At 38.8% G+C, this 17,620-nt stretch overlaps 1 protein-coding gene across 8 annotated transcripts in view; it reads left to right on the top strand.

Annotated features, from left to right (window-relative positions):
* LOC127813884 (zinc finger CCCH domain-containing protein 45) overlaps positions 1–17,620 on the top strand; it is a 99,605-nt gene that overhangs the window by 21,544 nt on the left and 60,441 nt on the right. For all 8 annotated transcript variants that reach the window (XR_008026243.1, XR_008026240.1, XR_008026241.1 and 5 more), the window contains one exon: positions 9,012–9,115. Coding sequence is in view for 3 of the 8 variants with exons in the window: in XM_052354990.1 (XP_052210950.1) it covers positions 9,025–9,115 (91 nt within the window). In the remaining 5 variants the exon portion in view is untranslated. Of the gene's footprint in view, positions 1–9,011; positions 9,116–17,620 lie in introns of those variants that run through there.

The raw sequence follows: 17,620 nt of genomic DNA, 5'->3' as shown, positions 1-17,620 counted from the left end.
AAAAAAGATGGTACATTGTGGTTTTGTGTTGATTATCGCCAACTCAATGCCATTACCATTGAAAACAAATTTCCCATACCAATTATTGAATACCTATTAGATGAGCTAACCAAGACTACCATCTTTTCTAAATTGGATCTTCGAGCAGGATATCATCAGATTAGAATGAGACTTGTTGATATCCAAAAACAACCTTAGAACTCATCAAGGCCACTATGAATTTATTGTTATGCCTTTTGGACTCACCAATGCCCCTGCCACTTTTCAAGCCTTGATGAACCACATTTTTAGTCTCTATTTGAGGAAATTCATACTTGTTTTCTTTGATGATATCCTCATCTATAGTCCCAATTTTGATTAGCACTTATCCCACCTAAGAACAAGATTTGAGATCCTTAAGTTACATCAATTGTATGTAAAGCTGTCAAAGTGCGCCTTTGCTAAGGGGGTGGTGGAATATTTGGGTCATGTAATATCGAGAGGAGTCAGCACTAACCCTAGGAAGATATAACCATGGTTGAGTGGCCTAGACCCACAACAATCAAAGAATTAAGGGGGTTTTTGGGGTTGACATGGTACTATAGGCAATTTATACAGCACTATGGAGTAATCAACAAGCCCTTGACAAAATTACTTAATAAGGATAACTTCCATTGGAATCCTAGGGCTGAGGCAACTTTCCTAACATTAAAGGGGGCTATGACTCAAGCTCATGTCTTATCATTGCCTGATTTTACTAAGCCTTTTGTGGTAGAAATCGGTGCTTGTGACAATGGGGTAGGAGCTGTGTTGATGCAAGAAGGGAAGTCACTAGCCTACATTAGTTAAGCCCTTGCTCCAAAACACTTGGGATTGAGTGTTTATGATAAGGAATTGATTGTTGTGTTGATAGCAGTTGATAAGTGGAGGCATTATTTAGAAGGGAGTCAGTTCATAATCAAGACTGATCATGAAAGCCTCGGGTTCTTATTGCAGTAGAGGCTACATACACAATTACAAAAGAAGGGAGCATCAAAACTATTGGGCTTGGACTGTGTCATACAGTATCGAAAGGGGAAGGAAAATAAGGTGGCTGATGTGTTTTCAAGAAGGGAAGATAAGGGTAATTGCCAAGCCATTATTGTAGTGGTGCCAGAATGGGTGTAGGACATTTTTGAAAGCTATGAGAAAGCTGATTGGGTGAGTGTCAAGACCCCAAGGATCCCCAAGGATATAAATTATAATAGTAATTATGTATTATATGTGTTGATGTAGGTTGTATATTGTTGTTATATTTTGCTGTTGTAGTAATTGTACTTTGCTGTTGTAGCCTATAAATAGGTTATAATAGGTAGGGAATGATATTGTAAAATGATATTTGAATTCTGAGTTCCCTCTCAATTGTTCTGATCTCTTCTCTCTCGTTTCTATTGAGCCGAGCGAAAAATTCAAACAAACCAGATTAAACAAACCTTTACAGAATCCAAAAGTGCTTCGGTAGAACAGAAAATATTAAACACACTTACGCAATAAAAAACGCAAGCAAATCAGAACGTAAAGAAGAACAGAAATAGAAAGAGGGCACAACAAAGTTACCGTGGTTCACCCAAATGGACTACGTCCACGTTTAGCTTACTGCACTATATCAAGTAGGGTTACAAAAATCCAAACAGACAAACTGTACATCAATGGTTCTTCTAACAAAATAGCCTCATAATCATCGAATACAGATTAGAAGCAAACCTAAGAACCAGAGATTACAACGAGAACAAAATGCAACAAGAATGGAAGCTATTCTCACCAAGAAACCCTCCTTCGATTAATCTCCCTCTTTCCCTTCTCTTTTTTTCGATATTTTTCGTCTACTTACCATCCCAAGGCACTGTTGAATTTATATGAGAATTGAGCGGTCGAGATTAGATCTGATAAAGGCAGCATCGACGACCATAAAGAGATCGTATAACACAATTAATAAAAAGGCCAAAGGACAGATAAAGGCGTTGGGCAGAGGCTTGTAGCCTTGATGGTTGCCAAGTGGCCCTCCATCAGCCGTCAAAGATGAGCAGCTGAGGTTGCCAACTTTGCCCTCCAATCAAGACGACATCGTTTTGATGCTTCACCCACAACAATTTCCCTCTAATCTCTCTCCCTTTCTCCGTTCTAATTGCATTTCTCCCTCTAATCTCGCTATTATCTCCCTCTTTTTGTCTAATTCTCCCTCCATTTTTGTTCTATCTTTCCTGGTTCCTAGCAAATTCCTTGGTAATTTCCTATTCAAACCCTAGGGAAACCCTAGGAACGTGACAGTGAGAGATCTTCTAACTCAGTTAACTAACCAGTTGGCTGGGCAACCTGGTTACACACTCTCAAATGGGTTACTCAGGTTTAAAGGAAGACTGGTGGTGGGAGAAGATAAGCAGCTGAAGGACAAGATTTTGAAGACATTGCATAGTTCCCCATTGGGAAGTTGTTCAGGGTTGAGGGCTACTTACTATAGGGTAAGGCAGCTATTCTTTTGGCCTGGCCTAAAAAGGGATGTGGCTGATTTTGTGTTAACTTGTACTGTCTGTCAATGTTGCAAACATGAGCAGATTGCTTTCTCGAGTCTATTGCAGCCCTTAGATATTCCCAAACAAGCTTGGGAGGGAATCTCTATGGACTTTCTGGAGGGACTACCAAAATCTGAGGGAAGGGACGTGATTTTGGTAGTAGTGGATAGACTTACTAAATTTGTGCATTTCTTGAGCTTGACTCACCCTTTTACAGCACAAGAGGTGGCCCAGTTGTTCCTAGATTTAGTGGGGAAAATACATGGGATTCCAAAATCTATTATATCAGACAAGGACAAGGTGTTTACCAACATTTTTTGGTAGGAGCTATTTAAAAGTTTGGGGGTGGAGCTGCATATGTCCACAACATATCACCCTGAGATTGATGGGCAAACTAAAAGGGTGAACCAGTGTCTAGAGGCCTATTTAAGATGCATGTGTTTTGCAAAATCTAAAAGTTGGAGTAGGTGGCTGTCATTGGCGCAATCGTGGTACAACTCCAGCTATCATAGTGCTCTAAAGAGGGCCCCCTTTGAGGCATTGTTTGTGTTATGTGTTTGCATCGAGTCTAGCCTAGAAGATGTCATTGAAGTCAGATTGATTCAAGCAGCAGTGTGTGTTAGTTAATTTGAGTTTAACGGTAACTTAATATATGAGAGGTATATTAGACATTGTGTAGTTTTCTATAATCCTTGTATTGTCCGCCCAAATGCCTATAAATATAAGGCATAGGGCAGTCGCTTGGCATCATTCATTCTACATTTTACGAGTGCTGTGAAATTGAGAGAAAAGTTTAGAAGCAGTTAGCCTTTGTAATCTTGGTTGTGATTGTACTCGTGTGAGGGATTCTTGTACTGATTTCATTCAAGATTCTAGTGGATTGGCTCGCGGGACAAGAGGCTGGTTGTAGGGTCATCATTGATGATCTGAAGCAGGATATATCCTTGTGTACTCGTGTGGTTTGCATGTTTCTTCCCTTACTTTAATTCTGCTCTTCTTGTGTTTTCTGTTTTGGGATCAAATCAGTGTGTGTGTGTGACTGTAGATTGGCAAGAACGAGTGATTTCCAGTGCTCCCAATTTCACAGTTTGGATATAAACCTCCCCTCCTACCAGCTGTGATAAACTATCCCAATTCTATGGCTGCAGTGGAGCAGTATTTGCAGCATAGACAGGAGATCTTAACATTGCTTAAGGAGTTAGCCACAGCCCAAAACTGAATGAAACAATTTTCATATAGAAGGAGAAGTGATAGAGCATTTAATGTGGGAGATATGGTATAATTGAGGGTAAAAAGATTTCAACAACACTCTTTTTCTACTACTCCTGCATCTAAACTGAACCCTAAGTACTTTGGGCCGTTTCCAATAATAGCCAAGGTGGGAAAAGTGGCTTACAAACTGCAGTTGCTGGCTGGAGTAAATACTCACCCTGTCTTTCATGTGTCTCTACTAAAGAAATTTGTGGAACCTAATGCAGCCACCAGCCCTAACTTCCCACCAGCAGATGAAGATCTTGCAGTAGAAGTTGAGCCTCGGGCCATCTTGGATAAAAGGGTGATATATCACGACACACTGCCCCTTAAGTCTTAGTGTAGTGGACACACTTGCATCCGAACAACACCACATGGGAGTATTTGCCAGACCTGTTGAAGCAATTCCCAAGGGCAGCCTAGTCTATAATTTCTCGAGGACAAGAAATTTTTCAAGGGAAGGGGATTGTCACGACCCCAGGGGTATCTAGACATTGTATTACTTATGCATAAAGGTGTTGTGCCTTGATTAGTGCTATAAACACTTGTACCTTTCAGTTAGACATTCAAATTGAGAGGCAAGAGTCTATAAGTAGGCTAAGTGTCGAGGATGGGAATTATGTTGAAGTAATAGCAACTTCTTTCCCTCTCAATTTCTCTTTCCCTCTCTTTTCTATCTTTGAATTCTCCCTCCCTTTCTATTCTCTTTCTTGGTTTCTTCCATAAATCCATAAAATACCCTAGGTTCGGCCCCAAGAGTTGACATTCATATTTTTTGATATATTAAAAGTGCCCCTGGTTGCAGTGTGATGTATTGGGATCATGAACATGACAAGATTATGAGATAAATAGATGTTGATTGGGCTTGATCTCTTATAGATAGATGATCCACATCTGGATATTGTGTATTTATTGGTGGCAATTTAGTCTCTTGGAAGAGTAGAAACAAAGTGGTGTTTTTAGGTCTAGTGTAGAAGCTGAATATAGGGCAATAGCCCTAACAACTTGTGAGTTATTGTGGTTACAAAATGACTTGAGGAGTTAAAAGTCATTAAGGTTAAGTCTATTTAGTTGAAGTGTGACAATCAGATTGCTATGCACATTGCTTAAAATCTTGTATTCCATGAGAGAACTAAACACATGGAGGTTGATTCCCATTTAGAGAAAAAGTGCTTTTCAGGGATGATGTTATAGCATTTGTGGGCTCCAATGATCAATTGGTTGATTTACTCACTAAGTCACTTAGAAATCCTCATGTGAATGACATTTGTACCAAGCTGGGCATGCTAAATATATATGCTCCAACTTGAGGGGAAGTGTTGAAGTATATAAGTATACAATAAGGGGTATTGTTGTAATTAGGGTCCTTAGTGTGCTCCTGTTTATATACCTTAACTATACATTTTAGAGAAATACATATTATTTTTATTCATCTACAGAAAAATACAAATGGTTACAAGCTCTGAGTCAGCCTTTGGGAGGCTTGAGATATGTCGTCAGGGAAGTGATTTTCTCTAGAATTAGACCAGGAAAATAGATCTTTTCTAAGGGGAAGTCAGTGAACTCATTGGACTTGATGGACTCTGAAAAAGCATCTTATAGCTCTGTTAAGAACAAGTTATCTATGCCTCTTATGGGGGAATCTAATAGCTGTGAATTCTTCTCCTAGACACCACAAATCAGTCCATGGGCTCTCCTCCCATATGCTATCCTTGTCTACCTCACCTTGTGGGCCACACACCTTTGAAAATGGCGTAACCAAACCATCCTCACCAAGCCTAAACTTATAAGCAGTAGAGAAAATATGCCAGCTTATTCGTAATTTTATGAAATATTCTTGTCCCACATCAGGAGGTTGAGCCTTGGTAGCCACAACAACAATGATGATGCCTTTTAGTGACTGAAAGGTCACAGGTTTGAGTTATAGAAATAGGCATTTTGCAAAGCAAGGGTAAGGTTTCATGCAAAAAACACTCTCTATTGACCCTTGCAAGGCGAGGGGCCTCATGCATTAAAGATGCCTTTATTCTTGTCTTACATCAAAACATATCCCTCGCGGCCATAGTACCATTAACCTCTTTCAATCTAGTGGCCAATATTTGGCAAGAATCTTATAAACACTTCCCACAAGGCTGGTTTTAAGATCTTGCAGCTCTAATGCTCCTCCTCTTCTTGTGTATGAGAGCAACAATGTGTCACATCCCCAAGGATATAGTAGTAATAGTGTCTTACTTGTATTGTAGTCAGTAGTACTTTGCTACTGTAGCAGTTTGTACCTTTGAGTTGTATTGTTACTAAAAGGATAGAAAAACCTATAAATAGGCTAGATTAGTTGAGTAATAATAGATTTTTTCCCTCCCAAATTCTCTCTTTGAATCTCCCTCCATTATTATGATTTCTCCCTCCTTTTCTATTCTCTCCCCCGATTTCTTCCAAATTCTATAACAAACCCTAGGCCAAGTCCAAATACTTGACATTTGGTATCAAAGCTGGTTGTCCTCGGCTGTTGAATTGTGAGTTAGGTGATTCAGGATAGGCGCTTGTTGGAAGCCGTTTCATAGGCAATTGCTGATCAGAGCAAGGCTATCCTTGGAAGCTGATTGCAGGCGATTCTCAAGAGACTGCAATAGAGCCTATCAATTCTCAGCTGTGAGTTAGGCGATCTTTAGGCAATCTTAATAGTGAACCAGAGTTGAAGTTTGAGGCGAGCATTGGTGATGGCTGAAGGTACTAGAATGAAGTAGCTTGAGGCCACAATGGAGGCAATGGAATTTGGAAGAAGTTAGTCACGGCAGAGAAGAAAGCACCGCAACCAGAGAAAGTATACAGAGAGAAATTGATAAAAATAGAGAAACTCTTGATAATTTTGGCCAGAGAATGAACAACATTTTTAACATGCTGTTGAAATTGCCTCAATTTAGTTTGCCAATGGATTTTTCACCTAGATCCATTGCCAATCCAATCCTATCTGGCGATGGAATTCTTCCTCAAGCTTTAGGAAGGCAAGAAGCTGAGGATTTACCAGTTTTGGAACCAACAATCCAAGTAGGAGGTTCTTCAAAAACCGCTCATTATACTCCCATGCCAAGGTTGGAGATACTGGTTTTTGAAGGATCAAAATTGAGATGGCGGATCTGTAGATGGGAGAGGTTTTTTCAATTTTATAATATAGTAGGAGGACAAAAGATCAACCTTGCAGTAGCCTATCTCAATGATGCGGTTGACTCGTGGTATCCAGGTTGGATCAAGATGAGGAAATCTGAGGCTAATTGGATTGAATTTGTGGAGGATCTATGTGACTGGTTTGGAGAGAAGTCAATGACCGATGTGATTGAAGAATTTAATAAACTAAAACAGGATGGATCAGTGATGGAGTATCAAGTCCGGTTTGAAGAATTAAGGTCCTTGATGTTGAATTTGCAACCTGCCTTAACAGAGCAGTACTTCATTTCCAGTTTCATTAGTGGCCTCAAGGATGACCTAAGGCCAATTGTCAAAATGATGCAGCCTGCAACTGTTAAGCAGGCTGCTGAGAAGGAAAGGTTGCATGAGCTTGCATTAGAAGCAATTTTCAAAAAGCACAAGATTCTAACAGAAAGTTATTCTTTGATCAGTTAGGAAGTCAGAAGAAAATTCTTGGACTGCACCCTCAGGACTGAATCAGGGAAATGTGAATCCTAGGGTTTGTACTAACCCTAATTTAGTCAAATCTCTTATTATGGAGCAAAGGAGATGGCTAGGATTAGGCCATAAATGCGGAGATAAATTTAGCCTAGGCCACCAATGCAGAAGACAGTTATTGAATATGGAGGGGCTAGATGAGGAAAAAGAAGAAGAAGAGCAAGAGCAAGCAAGGATTGGATGAAGGAATAATAGCCAATTGTTGTAATTTCTCTAGAACAAGAAATCTCTCAAGGAGGGGGGATTGTTACGACCCCCTAGGATATAGTAGTAATAGTGTATTATTTGTATTGTAGTCAGTAGTACTTTGCTGCTGTAGTAGTTTGTACCTTTCAGTTACAATTGAAAGGATAGAAAAACCTATAAATAGCCTAGATCAGTTGGAGAATAGTTATTGTTGTTGAGTAATAACAGATTCTTTCCCTTCCTAATTCTCTCTCTCTCTCTCTCCCTCTGTTCTCTCTGAATCTCCCTCCTTTTCTATTCTCTCTCTCCCCCGATTTCTTCCAAATTCCATAACAAACCCTAGGCTAAGTCCAGATACCTGACACAATGTTTTTTGGCAGCATAGGTCCAGTGGAAGTATTATCACAAAAGATACCAAATAACTTAGTCAAGGAGTCAATCTTACTGTACTGAGGTTGTATCTGAACTGAGGGGACAGTGCAATGCCATTTAAGGCTTCAGGGAAAGGCTCACTGACCCTACCTCGTTAATTTTGACTAATTGGATTAAATAAGGAAAAATTTCACACGAGTGTCAATGATCATGCCAACAATCTAACCAAAATCTCACTCTTGGACTATATAGCTAGCTGGACAACCATATTTGCCCATTGATACTTTTCTCTGTGAATACCTTTCTTTGCATAACTGCATGACCACTTTTCCAAGAAAGCTTATAGAACAGTTAAAAGTCTTTTAACACTTATCCCCTGCCAGTTGAGGAATTTGCATCTTTCCCAATCAACCAAAGAGTTCTAGAATTCCTTGCTGTATCACCCTAATCAAAGTTTCTATTATTTCTCAGGTCTATTTGCCACAACGGTAACCATAGTAAAATGAGAAAATGCTGAAATAAACAACCTCCCTTAGAGAAATATTGCTTTCCTGAGATCTCAAAATCTATTAACACCACCATCCTACTTTTGTGTTAGTTTTAAATGAAGAGCAAAGTGGTAGGCCCAAAAAAGAGCTATATTTTAGGAGGTCAATCTTGTTATCACAATTATGTTTATGTTTAACCACCATTTGTTACCTTTTTGTGGCATCTGCAATCTCTAGAGGGGGAGGAGCAAGTCTTTTCTGAGGCATGGCTGCATGTTTTCAACTTATTGGAGAAATTAGGAAATAAAATACTGAAGTTGCATATTTATTTTTGTTGATCAGTGATATTATGTTCTCGGTAATAGTCCCTGAAATTAGCAATAATGCTAGAGATTGCAAATGATACTTTTCAGTTTCATCTAATAATTTTTTTGAACATATAATCCCTTTTGTCTTCATAATTAATAATTCAAACCTGCTCTGGTTCTGCTATATTTAATTGTAGAGGCTAAACGGATATGTCTTCTGATACTGGAATGGAAAATGCATCTGTGGTTGATTCATCAGTGACAGAATGGAAACATGACGTAGAGAACTTGGAAGACCAAGGTGACAAATGATTAGCATTCATTCTTCTATATTTTGTACTGTTGATGATGTATCTGACATCAGACCCTCCATTTTTGTCAGTATCATTCAGGTTGAGTTCACGCTGTTCAACTCATCTGTAAAATTTAACTTACAAACCTCAGGAATCATTTGTAGTAATTGGAGTTTGCTAACTCTCTCTCTCTCTCTCTCTCTCTCTCTCTCATTTCATATCACCATAACACAAATGAAATTGAGATCCGTTTGGCACATTTTATTTAAATTTCAGGTACCATTACAGCTAATTATATGAAACATTTGTCTACAAAAAGGTACTAACAAAAGAAAATGCCATATATTAGCTAATATGATTGAAGACTTGGAGGTGAACAATTGCTATATTGCATTACCTCTTGCAGAAATTCAATGACTATGCCAGAGAATTCATGGGATGAGATGAATAACAATATTTGTGCTAGTGCTAGCATTTTTAGCGTTGGGAATAAGGACCATGATAAAGATGAAGAGTTTTAACTATTTTATAATTCTATGGGTATAATTATAAACGTTTAGAACCTTACCTACGTAGTGACTTTGGAGGATTATGAATGATTTTACTTCCTACTTAATTCGTAGCTTTTTAAGATTACATTAGTGTGTACATATCGCACTAGGTTTAGTTTTCATTTGGATTTTATGATTGAATGGAATTCAAATTTCTGAGTCTCTTATTTCTCTCTTCTAATTCTTTCCACCTCATGTTGGCCGTCTCTCCCCTGTCCTCCTAGTTTCTTTTTCTTCTCCCATCCCTATTCTCTCTCCTGAATTTCTCCTGATCTTTTCTTCTCTGCATTTTCTCTTCTCCCACTGTCTGTTCACAGAAAGCCATCTTTTTAGTTTTCTTGCATGCTTCCTTCTTTTATTTATTGACAGAAATAGGATTTTAACCTTTAACTTCTTCAGCTTGTTGTTAGGAACATTTCTGATGCTGGATGTAACACTGATTTTAATTCCAAATGAGGTTTATATCTTTGTGGTTGAAAAATCTACTATGTTGGATGAGAAAAATTAAAGCATTTATTATTCTAGAATCATCAACTTTACATTTAAGTTTTTGCTAGAGAAAAGTGGAAACACTTAAGAGTTTAATTCTAGATAAGGCCTTATAGGTCAGCAGATGAGTCATAATGAAATGAATTCCCCACCATAAACATGAGCGGTAACCAATTGCCTGATAATTGGCAAAAGATAAATTTGTTTCAGTTTTAGTTATCATCATATCAAGCCAGCTATGAAAACATTTTATTTAAAACATATTTTGCATAGTCTGCCATAGTCTTGTTTGTAGTACCAAATTGTGATATCAAGCTTGATGAATGGCATAGAGTTATCCAAATTGTGATATCAAGCTGGTAAGTCATATTAATGAAAATTTAATAGTGTGTTTAGAGTCAAGAAAGGCTTGGAATATTGGTTTATTAGAAGTGATTTTGTAATATGTTGGGAGGTTGGTTAAGAAGTTACCTTCTTGTTCAATAAAAATTACAATGCATCTTAGCAGATGCTGTTATCTTGCTTGGGTGATTTGCATGTAAAATCTAAGCATGAACATGAGATCATTAATGCTTGTTTAAGATCTTCAAAGTTTTGCATCGAAGAGTGTTTGTTTCTTAATGCATGTAAAGTCTAGTCCCATAGGAGGTTTTTGAGAGTCTTGGGGGTGGTTGTTCACCACATTGGGTAAAAACCAACTTCGAGTTTAGGCTCAAGATGAGCATGGTAAATCCTTTTGGTGTTAAGATGTGAACTTGTGAGTGAAGATAGAAACTCACTCCTTTACTTAAGGAAATAGTTATGCATGCTCATAGTATCATTTTCTCAAATTAATACATGCAAAAATGTTTTCTTGGTCCTTACTGAGTGTTAAATCTAATTTAGCATATTCAATGTGAAGATGGATCTGGATCATTCATCTAATGGTAAGTAAAAGATAAAGAGGGTTGAAGTTAAAAGTGATGCCTAGAAGCATGCTTCCTTATTTTACAATATGATATAAAACATGTTTTTTTGTAATATTATGGTGGTTTTGTAAAAGGAATGGTACTTGAATTATTTTGGTTTTTAAGTACTTGCATGTGCAAAATAGGAGATTTTTGTAGTGTTTTGCACAAGTCATATTCCTGGTCACTGTTTGCTAAAAAACAAACTCTGTAAGGGTGACCAATGTCTGGGTCTAAATTGTTTCAAGAAAGAGGAACTTGTTACCTAATGTATGGCAGAAGAATTGCTAAAAATGGAATTTTTTTATAATTAGTTATGATTTTTCTTGTGCAAGCTGTCCAGAATGTATGAACCAACACACGGCATGCACAACAGCTGGCTTTGGCAAATTGGATATGAGTCTAGTTTCTAGGAAAATTGGATTCAGCGAGTTCCAATTTATACAAGGTATGTGAGTCTAGTTTCTGGGAAAATTGGATTCAATGAGTTCCAATTTATACACTAAAAGATAAGGGCATATTAGTGTCAGGAATCAGAGGATTAGGAGAGTTGTGTGTAGTGGAGTTGTTATTTTTTACAATTGTGTAGTAGTGGCTTGTTATTTTTACAGTTTTGTAGTAGAGGCTATAATATAGTCAGATAACTGCTGTGTAAATGTCAAAACTGCGTAGTAACTGCTGGGACAACCATATATAAAGCTTTGCTTTAGTGTGTTGAGATTATCAAGGAATTATATTGAAGTTCTCTTATTTTTCTCTGTCTATTCTCTGTTTCCCTATGTTTTTCTCTCTATTTGCTCCTTAAATTATCTCTGTCTATTCTCTGTTTCCCTATGTTTTTCTCTATTTGCTCCTTAAATTATCTCTGTTTTCCTCCACTTTCTCTATGTTCTCTCTCTGTTTGTTTCTTTCATTCTTCCTTCTCAATTCTATTCTAAAAATCCAAGATTCAAGACCAGGGTCTTGACAATTGGTATCAGAGCAGTGGATTCTTAGGTTGCTAATTTGATAGTTTGGATCTATTAGAGATGGAAAATGAAACTAGAATGAAACAATTGGAGATGCAGGTTAACCAAGTTAATTCAATGGTGACTAATCTGCAAACCTGAATGTAGACCTTAGAAGAAGGATCGAGTAAGCATCACGAAGCATTTCAATCATTGGAGAACAAGTTAGATGCTGTCATGAACCTAGGGTTCATAATAGGTTAAGAGGTAATTGGGGAAGTTAGATCAGGAGAGATATGGGAAAGTTAAGGGAGAACAAAACAGGGAGGGAAAGAACGAGAGTGATTGGAGAGAAATTGGAAGGAGATTGAGAGAATTCAAGAGGGAAATGAGAGATTTCAATTATCAATTCAAACATGCCCTACTCTCTTACAGCAATGGCTTATTTATAGCCTCCAGCCATCATCCGCCCATGTGCAATACAACTATAAACCTAACAAGTACTATATCCTTATTACAATATTGCCCTTATACTACTATTAGGGACATGACAATTCCCCCTGCCTTGAAACATTTCTTATCCCCAAGAAATGCCAAACCTCCACAGCTTCCCATATCCTTTTTCCTTCTCTTCCACAGTTTGGATGGAGAAGTTTTGAAAAAATTCTGTATGCATAACAGATTTGTAGTGGTTCTCATGTACTCTAATTCTTCATCACTTTGCGCAACAATATCCGCAAATGCCTTAAAATGCAGCAATGTAGAAATGTCAAGTCTAGGAGTTGTTGCAACATTAATTTCCATCATCACCCCATCCGTCATTGCAGTAGGCAAAAATCCCAATTGGCCATCTATAGCAATAATGCACAAAGCCGCAACAACTTTGTTCTCCATGGTCAAGCTTTTGACTGCTGCATCTATCTTCCTTAGCTTTCCTCTCGTTACAGCCATTTGCCAAGATTCCTCACAACTTTGAATCTGCTGTTGATGAGGGAAATGCCTAATAGGGTCATAAATCATAGGAGATTTCCCTTGGCTGGAAGAAAAATCATCTAAAACACCTGTCTTGTTTACCTCTATTCCCTTTAACATAAAAAATTGGTTTGCACCTTTTGCATTCTGGTTTACATCTTTGGAAATGACAACAACATGGTGACAACAATTAAGATCTGTGAAACTTCCTCCTGCTAGTGCTATCTTCACCCTCTCGTTAGCTAAGGAATCCTCAGCATTATCCGAAACCATAGGCAATGGCAAAGTATCCTTAGGAGCTCCACCATCAATTCCATTTTTGATAGAATTCTGATTCGGAACACCATCCGATCCCGTCCGTCCCTGCTCTAATCACCTAAGGTAATGGATTGGCGCTAGCTTCCTCGATTAGTTCCTCAAATGCTGCCCTCGTTTCCTCTCTTGGCCTTTCGGTAGTTGCATCTTGAGGCAGTAGTTATACTTTTAACTTCTCAACCAATGTAGCAGAATCCCTTCAACATTGCGGGTTGTCGACGTTGATTGAGCCTGTGTCATATTTAGAACAACTGGACCAATTTCAGATTCTGAAGATTCAAAGATGTTTATCCCCAATTCTAGAAATCCCTTGTTGCCTCCTCTTTCTATTGCTTTCCGATTGACTACATCAATCATTTCTTGTTTTAGGCTTCCGTGATTGTCATCTAGTCCATCTTCCCCAAGAATTTGTTTTCCAAAGGAATCAGTACCTACTGTCCCAACCACCAGCTTGTTATAGCTTTCTTCCTTGTTAATTCCGCCCAAACTAGAATACTTCTTCTGCCCACTGTCAGAGGTTCGCCATGAATCATTTTCCCATCGTTTTGAACCCTCCTTAGGCTGCTGCAGTTTAGGAAACTCCTGAAGCAGTGATGCTTTCTTTACCACGCCCTCCTTATCATCTTTTTTTGCCTTAGACATTTTGACATCCCATTCTGGAACAACATTTCTGTCCCCCTGCCTTGGACATTGAGATTTGTCCCTGGGGTTCCGATTCCAGGGATGAGTGAGGTAAGGATTCCCCACTGAATTAGGATCTGCTCTAGTTCTTTGAGGACAGTAAGGAGTAGTTGTAGGATCTGGTAGCGTCTCTATAATAATCGGATCAGAATATTCTCTAGAAAGCAAACAAGCAGGTAATCTAACCTGATTCCGTCTGGCGAACGTTATCATGCACTGGTCCCTCATCCAATTTTTGAAGTCATCAATAATTTCACGCCTGTGATTGATCTCTTCTTGCAATAGATCTGCAACACTGTTCAACTTCTTTTCCCATGCCGATTCTACAGATCCAATACTGTTTTGCCTCTTTGTCATTTTCGCCGACACTTCCTGCCATTGAAATTCCTTGTGCTTCATCCCGATATCTTTTGCCATCAGAATTCAGATTATTGGTGGATAATCAATCGCCTCAAGAATTGATAGATGAGAAACCACCTGCAATTGATCAACTCAGTTGTTCTATCAATCCTACAGTTGCTTCCTGAAACTGCTACTGCAACTCAACAATTTCCCAATCCCAACCGATCTTTGGAGACTGATCGCTATGGATCAATTATCGTTCAAGATCCATTGTACTGTGGATCAACGAGTGTGGTTAGCGTCGGCACTTAGCAGTGTCGGACATCAAATCCGAGATTCAACTAGAGATCGCCCAGTTGCTTCTCTATCTTGATTGTCGAAATTCTCAATAAATCGGAATTGCTTGGCCAAGTCGCCTTTAAGTTCTGAATTGAAATTTAGCCAATTAATCAATCGGAATTCACTGAAATTTGTCGGAATCACGGAAATTACAATTATTGGCCGTCTTCGTCTTCAAAAGTCGAATAGGAGTGCCCCAAAATTTTCAGGCAACAATCGCCTCCGACCAGCCTAGGAGAATCGCACGCCCAATCACCGACCTCAATTGACAACGGCCGCGACACCACTTCCTCGTCTGACTAACATGCACGCCTTCCTTCCCGTTGTCTACTCACGATTGAAGTGAATTCAATATCGCCAGCGTAGTCGTCTTCCAATTTCGAACAGTATTTTCTGGAATTTCGTTCGAAATTGCCTTACAGCAATCGCCCTTTCACATGCAACAAACTAGCTCTGGACTCACGACTGGGATCGCTTGGTCCGGTTTTACCTTCGAAATCGCAATAGCCTAGGATTGGTCGACTTTGCTTCAATTCTCTTGAAATTCGATACCTCTGGCCTGCAATTGAATTGCTGATCAGAGCTTACAGTCGCGTCTTCTTCTCAAACTTACTCGCCTGGCCTTCTCGTCTGCTAATTCGGATCAATTGAAATTGCTCCAGGAGTTGTCGGAAGCACCGTCAGAACGGCTTGGCCAGGTCGTTTTCACACGCCTTCACAATCTGGACCTTAATCCAGATCCTCAGCCGAGAATTCCTCCAATGAAATCATTGAAGCTGATTTAACTGGCAAAAACTTGAACACATACTGCTAGAATTCACAACTTGAATGGACGGCTCTCTTCAAATCGAATCAAATCACAGCCAAGGATTGGTTGCTCTGATACCAATTGTCATGAACCTAGGGTTCATAACAGGTTAAGAGGTAATTGGGGAAGTTAGATCAGGAGAGATATGGGAAAGTTAAGGGAGAATAGAACAGGGAGGGAAAGAACGAGAGTGATTGGAGAGAAATTGGAAGGAGATTGAGAGAATTCAAGAGGGAAATGAGAGATTTCAATTATCAATTCAAACATACCCTACTCTCTTACAGCAATGGCTTATTTATAGCCTGCAGCCATCATCCGCCCATGTGCAATACAACTATAAGCCTAACAAGTACTATATCCTTATTACAATATTGCCCTTATACTACTATTAGGGACATGACATATGCTTCTATAGATAGACTGGCTAAAAGACTTGATGGGTTCTTGCAAATGTTTTCTAGAATTTTGCAAATCAGCTTGCCGGGGGACTTTCTGTTGAAGGAGAATGCCGATCCAATTCTGGAAGGTAATGGTCCTAATCCTACACCATCTAGATTGTTGGGGCTAGAGATTGAAAATATATGTGAGCAAGATAATTTGACAGATTGTGTGGTTGATAGGAGATTGGAAAATAATTCCTCTTGTACTCCATATGTTCATAACAATGTTCCTATGCCAAAACTAGAAATCCCTTTGTTTGATGGAAAAAACCCTAGGTGGTGGATAAAAAGATGCCAAAAGTTCTTTAGTTTTATAAAATACTAGAATTCCTTCTGGTCAATTTGGCCTTAGCTTATCTGAATGATAATGCTGATGCTTGATATCAAGGATGGGCAATACTTAGGGTTGAATGCATATGGAAAGATGTTGTGGACGAATAATCTAATGGAATTCAACTTACCCAAACCTATGGTGTAGACTATGAAGAGACTTTTTCTCGTGTAGCTAAGTTGAATTCCATTAGAGTATTATTATCTATGGCTGCAAATTTGGATCGGGAACTTTATTAGTTGGACATGAAGAATGCCTTCTTAAATGGAAGGTTGTAAGAAGAAGATTACATGCAAATACCTCCTGGTTTTGAATTAGCTGAAAATCAAGACAAAGTATGCAAACTAAGGAAAGCCTTTTATGGTCTAAAGTAGTCACCTAGGGCATGGTTTACAAAGTTTAGTGCAACTATGAAGACTCTTGGGTATCAACAAGGGCAGGTTGATCACACCTTGTTTATCAAGCAAATTGAAAATGGAAAAAAATCAATTCTAATAGTATATGTGGACGATATGATTCTTACAGGTGATGATGCTATAGGAATTCAATAGCTAAAAGAGTGTCTACAAGCTGAGTTTAAAGTTAAATACCTTGGAACACTTGTATACTTCCTTGGCATGGAAGTGGCAAAGAGTAAAAAAGGTTTTTTTATAACTCAAAAGGAAATATACTCTAGACCTTCTCACTGAAACCGAGAAAATAAGCTGTAGACTTGCAAGCACTCCTTTGGAATAGAATTGGAAATCAAGGAGCATAGAAACTGATCATCCCATGGATAAGGCTAGAAACCGAAGGTTGTAGGTAACTTGATCTATCTCTCTCTCACAAGACCAAACATTGCCTTTAGTGTGATTGTTGCAAGTCAGTTTATGCATGCTCTTGCACAAAGGCATCTAGATGCTGTAAATCATATTCTTAGGTATCTCAGCTTTCTCTTTCTCTTTTGCTATCATGAACCTCTGCAACTGTTGTCAAACTCTTCTTGTCCCTCATTGTCCTTCTTTATCCTTCCTTTTGAGGTCTTAGATTTGTCTCACTTTCTCTGTTTTCCCTCTCTTCCTTTGCATTTCCCTTGCCCCACCTTTAAAAACCCTAGCCTTTGCTGACAGCTACCTCGAGCTCCACCGCTACCCTTGCTTCTTTGCCTTTGCTGTGCTTGGTCTATGCCTCTCTCCCTTTCCCATAACCCCATTGTGGAAGTGAGAAAGAGGAGGAAAGAAAAAGGAGAGGATTTCACATTGTCACCCATCTTCATGGTAGTGATCGCATTCTTTCTCTGTCTCTTTGTTTGTCTTTGTGTGTGTGTGTGTGTGTGTGTGTGTCTCTCTCTCTCTCTCTCCCCCCTTATAAA

This window comes from Diospyros lotus, chromosome 12 (genome assembly GCF_014633365.1).
Source record: "Diospyros lotus cultivar Yz01 chromosome 12, ASM1463336v1, whole genome shotgun sequence".
Classification (NCBI taxonomy): domain Eukaryota; kingdom Viridiplantae; phylum Streptophyta; class Magnoliopsida; order Ericales; family Ebenaceae; genus Diospyros; species Diospyros lotus.
This window is presented reverse-complemented; position numbering and strand designations above follow the sequence as displayed.